This window comes from Gobio gobio (assembly GCF_949357685.1).
Source record: "Gobio gobio genome assembly, chromosome: 1".
NCBI lineage: Eukaryota > Metazoa > Chordata > Actinopteri > Cypriniformes > Gobionidae > Gobio > Gobio gobio.
This window is the reverse complement of record NC_137097.1, coordinates 72200995-72215774: the sequence shown is the minus strand read 5'-3', so window position 1 is coordinate 72215774 and position 14780 is coordinate 72200995. Positions and strand designations below refer to the sequence as shown.

The 14780-nt window shown below is 38.2% G+C and overlaps 1 protein-coding gene across 2 annotated transcripts in view; it reads left to right on the top strand.

Moving 5' to 3' along the window:
• Window positions 1–14780, top strand: part of mmd (monocyte to macrophage differentiation-associated) — a 54429-nt gene that overhangs the window by 17798 nt on the left and 21851 nt on the right. For both annotated transcript variants that reach the window (XM_079819160.1, XM_079819159.1), the window contains exon 2: window positions 10701–10782. In XM_079819160.1, the coding sequence (XP_079675286.1) occupies window positions 10701–10782 (82 nt within the window). The remainder of the gene's footprint in view (window positions 1–10700; window positions 10783–14780) is intronic.

Sequence of the window (14780 nt, the reverse complement as noted above, 5' to 3'; positions counted from 1 at the left end):
CTAATGCCTGATATATTGTGACAAACGAACCCTCAGACAGAAGCTCGCACATCACGCGAAGATCGCGCGCAGAAACGCAGTCTCAACGCCGTCCTGTGACTAAAGTAAAGTCACTAAAGTAGCTTAGAAACTCAACCGTTAGGCGTACATTTTAATACCTTTTGAAGTACAAACCACAGCTTCATAATGAATAGAGACGGTATGAGTAATTCACACAATCACTCTCTCATTAATGCATTCAGATAAATGTAATGTAGGCCTACTGTGCTAATGTATCTGTATCTGATGTACAACAAGCAGAAATCTGCCCCATAGACAACAACTGCTGAAAGTGAACCGTTTCCGTCAAGTATTTGAAAATCACAAAGAAATGCACTTTTTCATTAGAAAAAAAAATCCACCTGTTCTATATATAAATATGTAGAACATATTTACAGTACAAACCTTATCAGTGAACTTACTCAAAAACCTTGTGAGGGCAAAAAAAGAAAAAAGAAAAAAATCGTTCATTAATCGTAATCGAGGTAAAATGTTCAATTAATCGAGGTTTTTATTTTTGGGCAAATCGTTACAGCCCTACTTGTTAAATAATGCGATATTCGAAATGCGATACGATATTGCTTTAAGTGTGTAAAATCCATTTCTTTCCCAACTGATATCTTTCACTTAAAGCATAACCGACTGTGTTGTGCGCACGTTTCGGTGTGTGTGTGTGTGTGTGTGTCAGACAGAGCAAGACTGAAAGGAGTTGTTTTTCGCAAGTTATTGCGTTTAATAACTCCTCTTAACGTCAAGCAAGTCACATAAGTAACAGTCGTGAGCTCAGTCTATTCTCTGCGATATGCGTCAACATAAAACATACACTTTTCACAATGTTGAAGTAGCCTATTAAAATCATTCAGATATTGCGTACCCTTGCGATATGCAAATTGCAATATGTACATTTGCGATATTTCGATAATTTCTATATATTGCGCAGCCCTAGATTTAATGTAGTAACACCCCATGGTATTGTGGAAGAAAAAGTCAAATGTTTTCTTTTTTATTACATTATTCATCTCGGGGTTATTGAGAGTGAAATCTAAGCACTTTTCAAGTGTTTCACACTTTTTCCAGCACTTCAAAGCTCTATCAAATTTTAATATTATTTTTAGTGTGATGATTTGTAAAACTAAAAGTTTAAAGGTGCTGGCCACTTTACGGCAAAAAACAAACAAACAAAAAAACACTATAACCAGTAGGTGGTGGCATAGGAGCACTTATTAGACATTTCCACTCCTTAATATATGGAAAAAAATAGGAAGTCATAAAGTCTCATGGAAAACTAAAACTTGTCTTCAAATTGTGACTGGATTACACAGAAAACAAGTAAAGAGTGTTCCTTTTAGTTCAGTGTGATACTATAAAAGAACAATAGTACATTTAATAAGAGTGGAATATTACAAAATGAGGTTTTCGCACATTACTGTTGTTAATAAAAGATCATTTTTTTCTGCATAACAATTCAAGCTCAGCGCTTCACTGTTAAATTTCCAATAAACAAACATGCACTATTATTAGTAACTGCACTTATTAACAATAGTAATTTTATGATTAAATCAACCTTATGATAAATTTTCCTCCGCTGGTGGCACTGCTCTCAAATGTCAGTCTGGAGCCCTGTATTATCAAAGTATTTATTTGTCATACAGTGGAAATTAGTAGATTTGGTTAGCATGTGGATTTACGGTGTGCGCCCCCAAATTTTCTGGTTGTGCCCCTAAAATTTTCAGTTGGTGGCCAGTGTGCTCCTAGTGAAAAGAGTTAGTCTGAGCCCTGAAACTTGTAGCCAATCAGCAGTAAGGGGCGTGTCTACTAATGACGGGGAGAAGAGAGATGGACACAGGACGGACATTAGCCGTGAGACGACAGAAAGAGAGAGATGGCAGATAAAAAACAAATGTGGAAGATGTGTGTGGAACAAAAGAAGGCTTATAATCAGCTTTCCAGCGCTGGAGAGAACTCAAGGAGCGAGCGTTGCTTTATTTCTTCTCCATAGGCGAGTAACATTGGTTTTGTTTTGTTTCACAGAACTAATATATGCTGGCTTTTGCTTGAATATGCTCGCGTGTAGGGATTGACCGATATGGATTTTTTTTTAATGCCGATACCGTTTTTTTTTTTTCATCAGCCTTAGCCGATGACCGATACGGGCTGCCGATTTTCTTGAGCCGATACTGCTTTTGCTCCCTCAATTTACAACATTAAAATGACACAATGATCAGGATAATTTAAAATTTAAAAAAGGAACATTTTTTGAACTAAAAAAAACTATAATTATCAAATTATCAAAACAGGTGAGGTAGAACAAGAAAAAAAAAAAAAGAGTTCAGTGGTGAAAATAAATTGTGAAAATAAATATTTAAGCATAAATAAAATAATTACACTATTGCACACAGTATCAACAAGCAAGCAGCATAATAAAGTGCACACTGACTGTACTATACTTCATTTACAACCTAGTCATTTAATGGTCACACTCTAAAAAATGCTGGGTTAAAAATAACCCAAGTTGGGTTGAATATGGACCAACCCAGCAATTGGAAGACATTGACAAAATCTCCTGATTAATATGCGCGAGGGAGAGCAAGACAGTTTGAAGACGGCGAGAGCTGCCCTGTGGACGCCTGTCTGTAAATAATGCAGGGGAAAAAATATCTGCGAACGCAACAGCATTTTATCGGCCGATACACGCAAATATCGGCCCGATATATCGGTCTAACACTACTCGCGTGTAATGTTTGTTTGTCCATTTGTGATCGTATTGTCGCTCACTTCAGCGACGATAAAGACCCGTTTATTTCCACATCCTATAACGTTAAACCACTATCTGTTTCAGCTCCCAAAGTGTGTCCGAAAAGTAAGATAATAAACTCCTAATATATGTTTGGTTCCTCTTTTAGTGATCGATAAAACCCTCTAATAATTGTAATATGTCATGCTCATGCTATCGAGTTGTTCGTGAGAACGGTGTTTGTGTTTTTGGGATGACTTTCACTGAACATTCGACTAGCTTGTATTGACAAAGCAAGAGTCCAGCACTGTGTAAAGTCTCCTCCAGCACATCCCAAAGACTCAATGAATTTAACGTCTGGACTCAAAGGTGCCGATTCATGTGTGAAAATGATCCTTCATTCTTTCACAGTTTGAGCTGATGAATCTTGACATTGTCATCCTGGAATATGGCCGTGATGTGTCTTCCTTCAGGGTTGTTTAAAGGGTCATGAACCCCCTGTTTCAGCAGCCGTCAGTTCTCGCCAGTTTTGAAATGTGCTATAAAAGTGGGCGTGGTTAAGCTGCGGAGCGGAGACTGACTGACAACAGTTTTATGAGCTGTTTGACTGGTTAATGGGCCGTAAAGAGCGGTTACACTCACAGTGTGGATGAATCGCGTTTGTTTTGAAGACTCTGGATCTACTGAAAAGAACTTATGCAATGCAGAAACTCTTACAAAGCAAAAACAAACACTCGTTTGTGATCCATTAATGCATCTCCCACTTATTGAATGTGATCTCACTCTTTGAAGCGCCTGTCAATCAACGGATGCTGCCGTGTTAAGCGAGACACGTAGACTCCTGAATAATTAAGTGAGGCCTCTTCTCATAGGATAAGGACATGCAATCTCATGAATAATTAAGTGAGGCCTCTTCTCATAGGATAAGGACACGCAATCTCATGAATAATTAAGTGAGGCCTCTTCTCATAGGATAAGGACACGCAATCTCATGAATAATTAAGTGAGGCCTCTTCTCATAGGATAAGGACATGCAATCTCATGAATAATTAAGTGAGGCCTCTTCTCATAGGATAAGGACACAGTCTCATGAATAATTAAGTGAGGCCTCTTCTCATAGGATAAGGACACGCAATCTCATGAATAATTAAGCGAGGCCTCTTCTCATAGGATAAGGACACGCAATCTCATGAATAATTAAGTGTGGCCTCTTCTCATAGGATAAGGACACGCAATCTCATGAATAATTAAGTGAGGCCTCTTCTCATAGGATAACAGTCTCATGAATAATTAAGTGAGGCCTCTTCTCATAGGATAAGGACACGCAGACTCATGAATAATTAAGTGTGGCCTCTTCTCATAGGATAAGGACACACAGACTCATGAATAATTAAGTGAGGTCTCTTCTCATAGGATAAGGACACGCAATCTCATGAATAATTAAGTGTGGCCTCTTCTCATAGGATAAGGACACGCAATCTCATGAATAATTAAGTGAGGCCTCTTCTCATAGGATAAGGACACGCAGACTCATGAATAATTAAGTGAGGCCTCTTCTCATAGGATAAGGACACGCAATCTCATGAATAATTAAGTGAGGCCTCTTCTCATAGGATAAGGACACACAGACTCCTGAATAATTAAGTGAGGCCTCTTCTCATAGGATAAGGACACAGACTCATGAATAATTAAGTGAGGCCTCTTCTCATAGGATAAGGACACGCAATCTCATGAATAATTAAGTGAGGCCTCTTCTCATAGGATAAGGACACACAGACTCCTGAATAATTAAGTGAGGCCTCTTCTCATAGGATAAGGACACGCAGACTCATGAATAATTAAGTGAGGCCTCTTCTCATAGGATAAGGACACGCAGACTCATGAATAATTAAGTGAGGCCTCTTCTCATAGGATAAGGACACGCAATCTCATGAATAATTAAGTGAGGCCTCTTTTCATAGGATAAGGACACGCAGACTCATGAATAATTAAGTGTGGCCTCTTCTCATAGGATAAGGACACACAGACTCATGAATAATTAAGTGAGGCCTCTTCTCATAGGATAAGGACACGCAATCTCATGAATAATTAAGTGTGGCCTCTTCTCATAGGATAAGGACACGCAATCTCATGAATAATTAAGTGAGGCCTCTTCTCGGAAAAGGACACGCAATCTCATGAATAATTAAGTGAGGCCTCTTCTCGGATAAGGACACGCAGACTCATGAAAAATTAAAGGGATAGTTCACCCAAAAATGAAAATTAGCCCATAATTTACTCACCCTCAAGTCATCCTAGGTGTATAATGGTGCGTTCACACCGAACGCGATTCGCGCGAGCGATTTACATGTTAAGTCAATGCAGAGACGCGAAATGGCATTCTGCGGCGCGATTCGCGCGAATGAGGCGGCGAGATTCGCGCGATTCGCGCGATTGAGGCGGCGAGAAGGACGCGACTTGAGCGTTTTGAAACGCTCAAGTTGAAAAATCTGAACTTTGGCGGATATTTCGCGCCGCGTTAACCAATCAGGAGCTTGCTCTAGTAGTGACAACAATGAAGAGAAAATCTGTATATTGATATCTGGTTCAGACAATATGATTATCACTGTGATAACATTAAATGACATGAAACACAACCCAGTCTCTTTTTGTTAAATGCAAGTTTATGTATGATCAATAATACAAAAGTATCAGTAATGTATAACAAGCTATACATGAAACAAAGCAACAATGCAGTCAAACATTCAAAGTCAGTGCTAGTAGGCTAACGTTACAACTGCAACGTACAGTTATAGCCTAAAAATATAAAGTAATGAAACGTATCTTTGCCCTCAGCCTAAACGATTTGCCAGGGAACAAATTATAGATCCATAAGACCAAAGATCGGCCGTTACAAGACGAATTATAGCTCGAGACACACCACAGAGACATCAGAGCCAGCGGGAGACGGCAGAAGGACTGGCCGAGGAAAGGTTGCCCTCGCCGGCTTTCACGTGCGCTGAGCGCGCTGTCCGCTGGAGCTCACAGCTCCGACAACGGCAGATAAAATGTTCAAATAGGCACTGTTTATGTAAATAAACCACAGATTTGAGCTTTAAACAACTACATTATCGACTGAAAAAGTCTTAAAACTACGTTTTGTCACACATTAACAGTAGATATGAACAAAAAAAAAGACGTGTAAACACAGCCCATGTCAGCCATTTCTCAACGAGACGATCTCATGAATAATTAAGTGTGGCCTCTTCTCATAGGATAAGGACACGCAATCTCATGAATAATTAAGTGAGGCCTCTTCTCATAGGATAACAGCCTCATGAATAATTAAGTGAGGCCTCTTCTCATAGGATAAGGACACGCAGACTCATGAATAATTAAGTGTGGCCTCTTCTCATAGGATAAGGACACACAGACTCATGAATAATTAAGTGAGGTCTCTTCTCATAGGATAAGGACACGCAATCTCATGAATAATTAAGTGTGGCCTCTTCTCATAGGATAAGGACACGCAATCTCATGAATAATTAAGTGAGGCCTCTTCTCATAGGATAAGGACACGCAGACTCATGAATAATTAAGTGAGGCCTCTTCTCATAGGATAAGGACACGCAATCTCATGAATAATTAAGTGAGGCCTCTTCTCATAGGATAAGGACACACAGACTCCTGAATAATTAAGTGAGGCCTCTTCTCATAGGATAAGGACACAGACTCATGAATAATTAAGTGAGGCCTCTTCTCATAGGATAAGGACACGCAATCTCATGAATAATTAAGTGAGGCCTCTTCTCATAGGATAAGGACACACAGACTCCTGAATAATTAAGTGAGGCCTCTTCTCATAGGATAAGGACACGCAGACTCATGAATAATTAAGTGAGGCCTCTTCTCATAGGATAAGGACACGCAGACTCATGAATAATTAAGTGAGGCCTCTTCTCATAGGATAAGGACACGCAATCTCATGAATAATTAAGTGAGGCCTCTTTTCATAGGATAAGGACACGCAGACTCATGAATAATTAAGTGAGGCCTCTTCTCATAGGATAAGGACACGCAATCTCATGAATAATTAAGTGAGGCCTCTTTTCATAGGATAAGGACACGCAGACTCATGAATAATTAAGTGAGGCCTCTTCTCATAGGATAAGGACACACAGACTCATGAATAATTAAGTGAGGCCTCTTCTCATAGGATAAGGACACGCAATCTCATGAATAATTAAGTGTGGCCTCTTCTCATAGGATAAGGACACGCAATCTCATGAATAATTAAGTGAGGCCTCTTCTCGGAAAAGGACACGCAATCTCATGAATAATTAAGTGAGGCCTCTTCTCGGATAAGGACACGCAGACTCATGAAAAATTAAAGGGATAGTTCACCCAAAAATGAAAATTAGCCCATAATTTACTCACCCTCAAGTCATCCTAGGTGTATAATGGTGCGTTCACACCGAACGCGATTCGCGCGAGCGATTTACATGTTAAGTCAATGCAGAGATAAATGTTCAAATAGGCACTGTTTATGTAAATAAACCACAGATTTGAGCTTTAAACAACTACATTATCGACTGAAAAAGTCTTAAAACTACGTTTTGTCACACATTAACAGTAGATATGAACAAAAAAAAAGACGTGTAAACACAGCCCATGTCAGCCATTTCTCAACGAGACGAGCTGCTGGCGGAAGCCCCGCCCATGACGCGAATTCGCATCTGTTGTGCAGTGAATGTCACACGCGATTCGCGCGAATTTCACGCGCGATTCGCGCGAGTAAACTCAAAATGTACACGCGTCCACCTTCGCGCGAATCGCGTCCGGTGTGAACGCCACATAAGACATTCTTCTTTCAGGAGTTATATCACAAAAGTCCAGGCTAATCCAAGCATAAGAACTGGATTAATAGTTGCTCTGTTTTTGAAGTCCATAAAGGTGCATCTGCCCGTCATATAACTGCTCCACGTGGCTCTGGGGTGTTAATAAAGGCCTTCTGAAGCGAATCGACGCGTTTGTGTAAGAAAAATATTCATATGTAAAACTTTATCAAGTAAACTTTCGGCCGACCGCCTTCCGTGTTCAATTTATGGAAAAATTGTTGAAAGTTCCCCTGCCGATCGAAAGACTAACGCGACCAGGTCCGCTCGTCATGACGTCACGTACACATCTTGAGTTTCACTTTCAACATTCAACACTTTTCCACGGAAGGCAATTTACGTGTTTACTTTATACATTTTAAATATGAATATTTTTCTTACACAAACGCATCGATTCGCTTCAGAAGGCCTTTATTAACACCCCAGAGCCACGTGGAGCAGTTATATGATGGATAGATGCACTTTTTATGGACTTCAAAAACTGAAAGAAGAATGTCATATACACCTAGGATGAATTGAGGGTAAATAAATAATGGGCTAATTTTCGGAACGACAATCAAAACGAATGGATGGTAGAAACATGATAATCACTGCAATAATGATCCAATCATTGACTCTTAATCTTACGGCGACTTTTTCTTTTTGCCCAGGCGGGGTTTTACAGATCAGATGTTGTGCTGACTCTATAGTCTCTAATCTGACCTTTATTCTTGATGCAAAGATCAGGCCAAGTCACCTGTGTTTCTATAGTGCTCTACACACTACAGAGTGTTTCAAAGCAGCTTCACAGTGATAAACCGGAATAACACATCTTTTATTTCATAGCATACTCGGATCTCTTTATAAAATAGCATTGCTGTATTATCGGTTATTCTCTTGTTAGATATATACTGTATTCCCGGATCAGTAACTGATCCTGCCGGTAAAGATTTATTGACTCTGCTCCCTCTATGCAGAGATAAGATTTTGCATAGATAATATCAGCGCATGCATGTCTACTAATTGACTCTATACTAACACTCAGATTGTCTCAGTTCATGGTCTGATATCTCTTCTCCGAACATCAGCAGTGTCAGGATTCGTCTGCATGGGTGTTGGGATGGAGGGAGGGAGGGAGGGACAGAGGGGAATGCAGCATGGATACGGACGTGTGTGTGTGTGTGTGTGTGTGTGTGTGTTTAATGAGCACGCACCACTGCATCAGACGCCACCATGTTTGACATCACTGCTGCATCCATCGAGGAGTTTAGGATTCAAACACACACACACACACACACACACACACCTGACAAAACCAAAAACATCTGTATAATGCTGGGTACACACCAAAAGATTTTTTACATCTTATAAGATTTTCAAAATGTGATAGACCACACACATGAGGACAAATAATCCTAGATTTAACCGATAGTGTGTGGTGTGCCATGACGTGACAAAGACAGCACACCACACACACACAGATTTTCAACCAGAGTCCCGACTGTAAACACAGGAAATCTCGCAAAATCTCGCAAGACTTCAGAATAAAGCATGGCGGTGATTGGCACAAATATCGGTTTCGATCTTGATTCAATATCAATTCATATAGCCTACTGTACATATATAAGGAAAGTTTGCCTTTTTAGCACTATTTTAAACTTTTCTTGGGTAAATTATATTTGCTTGCATTCATTAATATTCACTTGTGTGTGCTTATATAAGTATCATTAAAAATATTAGGATGTAAATTGTTAACGTTTTAAAATGTCACATTTAAAGAAATCTTTAATAAAGTTTGATCATAAATATGTATTTAAATGCAAAACCTAAAAATAAGTAAGCAGTTATGATCTGCAATACTTTGAGCAACCAGACTAGATACATGTATATGTATTAAAGAGCCATTCATCCACATGGTGGGTAATGACGTTACAAATAAAAATTATTTTTCCAGCCACAAAATGACTCTAATTTGCCTCTTTGCATTGGAATTCTCTATTTCAACCTTAATTACTACACTAATTGTAATATAAATAATAAAAAAAAATATATTTAAGTGGTCATTAATTGACCATAATTATTGCACAAATAGTAGGCCTATAGTACCAAAAGATATCCTCAAAATATTCAATAAATATTATTAAACTAAAATGCCACATTAGCGCTATATTTATTGTTTGAATTTCGATTGAATTTTAAAAGCTTAGACTTTCAAGTTTCATATCAAAAGCAGGGTTGAGAGAAAGAGAGAGAGACGCATGAGAGATGGAGAGAGAGAGCAAGAAAAGGAAATTAACGAATATGCTGCGTGTTTTAAATAGCGTTAAAAAGTTAACGAATAACAACGCGCAATATGTGGCGGCCGGTTAATGAATAACGGCGCGCTAGTTTGATTCTGTGGCGCACCGCCGCTAATTAGTCTATGTGTGGGAAACACTGATGTTGCAGAGTTAGCTAGAGGTGAGTAAAGGTAAATAAAAAAAAATCACACAGCTATGTTTTTTTTATAATTGTTGTCCTCAGGTGTCTCTTGGAAAATATATATTATTCTCTTTGAAATTGCCTTTTTATAGTCAGAGTTATAGTCATTCATTTCATGACTATTTCATCTCTCAGCGTGCTTTCGTATTGAATATTATGTCGTTTCACGTGAGTGTGCGCGCGTTTGTCCTCGGGGTTCTCCCCACACATCAGGATTTCTGATCGTAAATATTCAACATGTTCGCGATTCGCGATTGGGACGGCTCCGATGTTCTTCCGAGCAGGTTCTGACACTCTTAACACACTTCACACCACAGGAAAATCTGATAAGATAATCTTTAGAACCATCAAGATAATCGGGACATAGCTAGGATTGTCGGAAGGGGGGAAAAATTGGCCCAAAATCAGCCCGATTATCTTTTGGTGTGTACCCAGCATTACAGAAGTATAAAAGAGATTTCATTTGATTTTAATCGTGTGGAAATGTTGTAGTGTGAAACATTTATGTTTGTCATTATCTTAAACGACTTGTATAAAGAAATATAATGGTTATAGTTCACAATAGTAAGTGTGCACCGTTTGTTGTGTTTCAGGTTTATGAACACCCGGGCGGCCGCCAACTGCCGTTACCAGCCCACGTGTTATGAGCACGCGGCCAACTGCTACACCCATGCGGTAACCAACATCCATTCTTTGACTGACACGAGTAGATCAATCCGTCTGAAGGCTCAGTTGGAGTCATGCAGATGTCATGTCAGGGCTCCAGACTAACGTTTGAGAGCAGTAGCACTGATTTCGCATCAGCAGGGTATCTGCCGGTTTCACCAAGTCAAATTTAAGACCTTTATTAATTAAATTTACATTTTTAAGACCTATATCATGCAAATTTAAAAACGTACGAAGGAAATACGGAATCACTTGCAAAGCAAATTAATTTATTCAGATTGAACAAAGTATTAGTAAACTTGCACTTCCTCATAGCTCAATCCCACCAGGATTTCACTATATCATTTTTTGTGAATTTTTTTTAAAGTCAAAATGCCAGAAATTTGCGAAAAACTTGCATGCCCCCAGTAGATACTTGCATATACAGTAGATCAGAGTTTTGCTGGCCCCTTCAATATTTTTATTGGCCCTGAAAGAAATATACGGAAAACTTTTCCATTAAGCTGTAGGTATTGTATACATTAGGATTAATCAATACAGCAAATGGATTACACGAATTAAGAGCTAGAGAGCCCCTGGAGACATGCAAAAATAACCAAATTGTCATTGTAACTATGATTTTTTTTTATTGCTGTATATATATATATATATATATATAAATAATATTTTTTTTGTCCAACCAACAGTCATATCCAATTATATGCAAGTTATTGTTACATATGACAAAGAAAAGCATCAGAAAAATAATTATAAAAATGTATATAAACTATTTAATTTATCCAATACAGCCCTCCCACAGCTCTCTATAAATAACATAGAGAAACCTAAAAATAAACTATATATATATATATTAGGGATGCAACAATACAGTTAGTCCACGGTTCAATACATACCTCGGTTTTTAACCACGGTTTTCGGTTCGGTTCTGATGGCTTGTCACATACATTTTTTGTTATTCTATTCTTAGGCGACAGGAACAGCAAGAGGTTAAGGAGAAAAAAGACATTTTTTATTGCAATACTCTTTCTTTATTTTACTTAAAAGAATTGAAAAAACTACCTTAAACTTAAAACTTTACTTTAAAAAAAACCTTGCATTCCTAGTGTATTGTATAATATAAAATAAATAAATATATATATATATATATATATATATATGTAAGATTTACACTGGCAGCTCAGAGCTGTACAGCAGAATTAAAGTATGAAATTGAATGAATGAATGTAAAATCAAAACACTACATAGACTTCACTATAAAATATACACTGATTATTATTAAAGCTACTGTATTAGTTTTTCAGTCAAGAGCATTGAGTGATTTTCTCTTTGTCTTTTATAAACATTAAAGGGATAGTTCATTCAAAAATGAAAATTGTCATCGAGAAATGAATACAGGTTTGAAACAATATTAGAGTGAGCGATTAATTACATAATTTTAGAGGTGAACTGTCCCTTTAAGGATCGCGTGTTCACTTCTGCGCTGTTGTCTAATATACTGCATCTAATATACAGACACACGCGATTTTACTTTCACTTTAGACATAACCAACTGTGTTTGTGTTAACCTTGTGTGTATTTGACAGTATTAGCGCAGTAAGACGACTTAGTCCAGTAATCACGTGTTTGACAGGCGTTTAGTGCGCGCGCTGGGAAAAGCGCTTGTTAAAACCGCGCACGCGAATGAAACCGGCAAGGCTTTAAAACGCATGCAAATAATGAACTTTCATGATTGTGAATATATAGTGTTCTGTGGGTATAACTCTACCACTAATGTGTGATGTGAATGTATGTCGCGTTGTTCAGTATTGGGATGGAGGCAAATGATAGAATTTGTAGAAAAATAATTAATTAAATGCGAAACCGGAAAAAACGCAATACACAAGCGCGTATTGAACCGTGAATGCCGTACCGAACGGTTCAATATTATATTGAGAATTGTGGCATTATATAAGATATTTTTGGCTTAATTTAGCTGTAGTCACATGACATAGGTGTTTTGAATCACGCTTCGGATCGTTCGACTCGAAACATCTGCGCTTCGGATCGCGCAAAGCTTCGGAACTACAGTTTTGCGTCAGCCATCCCTGACGTGCACATGAAACCGAAAGTATAATTTACTCGTCTCGTCTCGGTCTGTTTCGGAGCGCACGTGCGCTGCCTTTGGAATGACACCCAAATTCACTCATGACACAAGTCAAGCAATCGCACTTTGGATCTATCATTTATAAGCTAAGTTACGGTAATATATTAGCTAGCTAGTTGAGTCACTTACCTTCGACATGCTAACTGTTAACGTTACATCGGTCTTCGCCATTCTTCTTGAGAAGAGCGACCATTCTCTCGTAACTTAGGCAGTAAAGGGGAGCTCACTCTTCACGATATTGTAAGCAGTGTTAACTTCACCATACGCTGGATTGTGTCGTTGTTGGCTCGTTGTTTTGCCTTTGCGGATGGCCATTCAACTAGCCCGACATACGCTTTTACTGGCCCCGGGCTATCGGGCCATTGCTTATGTCGAGCCCTGCCCCATTATTTTCATAATTAGGATGCCACATTTATCATATTATTATTATTATGTTAGATACACAATAGTCACACATGGCAATAAAACAAACAAAATGCATGAATCTTGTTTGGTTTTACAAGAAAAGGCTGTGTGCTATGCTATCTAGCTTTAATAACACGATCGCTTGGGGTGGGAAATATAACCAAAAAGTAAACCACAGCAATAAGCAATTGCTTAATATAAGTAAAAAGTTCTCAAGTAATTAAGTAATAAAATAAGAACTTATAAACCAATGACAATTGGACACATAAATACAACATAAAGATACAGATACAAACATTGCTTTAATTTTAAGTAGCTATTGTTTGGTTTTCCCAAGGATTTTTATTTTACATTAACAACAGACAGGTATAGGTTAGGGCTGGGCTATATTAGGTTAATCTACGGGGTTCATCGCTTTTATTAACTTTTTTTAATTTTTTTTTTGTGCTATCAGGCATATCATACTTTTATTTGTCATTATGCGAGATGGCAGGTGAGAGAGATTCACTTTCACGATCGCGAAACTGAAAGAGCTGGAGAACTAGCTGAAGAATAAAATCCATCTTATGAGTCTTACAGTATCTGTGGTACAATCCGAAAGAGACTCGCGCCAATAACACGAAAGCTGATTGGCTGCAATAGAAGATGCATGTTGGTCTCATTTGCAGTTGTAATGCAGTGAACTATAGTTGGACTAGCGAGCGAAAGAACTACAACACCCCAGAATAAACACACACAAATTGAAATTTAAGACATTTACGACTTTTTAAGACCCTGCGGGTACCCTGATCAGGTGCTGGTGGATAATATTTTGATATTCAAGCACTTTTTCCAGCACTTTAAATATTATCCAATTTCTCTCTCAAAAGGATGTACCAACTCTGAAATGATTAATGTAAAAACATTCGACTAGCCCATGTCTGCCACAATACCAGCCCAAAACCCGCCCACTCCAAGAAAAGCCCATCCAAAACATTTACTGCCACAATAATATTGTGATAGAATTGTATTGCCATGTCAATCAAGGTGGCTAAGGACCATTTTTATCTCCTTAAAACCAAATAATGATCACAAAATAACATCAAAAGTCAATTTCCCAGGAAAACGGATCACAGGGTAAACCCATTAGGAATAGGTCACTCAAAAATGAAACTTTTGGCACTTAAGTCGGTGTATTCGTACTGTAAAATCCGTCCAAAACATTTACTGCCACAATAATATTGAGATTATTTTACCATTTTTATCTCCTTAAAACCAAATAATGACGACAAAATAACATAAAAAGTCAGATCACAGGGTAAATACCTTAACGGAATAATTCACCCAAAAATGAAACTTTTGGCACCTAAGTTGGCTTTTTCTTACTGTTGACATTGAAAACTATGCATGTGTTTTTCCCCAGGGTTAAAGTCATCTTGATTCATTGCCGTTTTTACATAGTTTCTACCTGGACATTTTT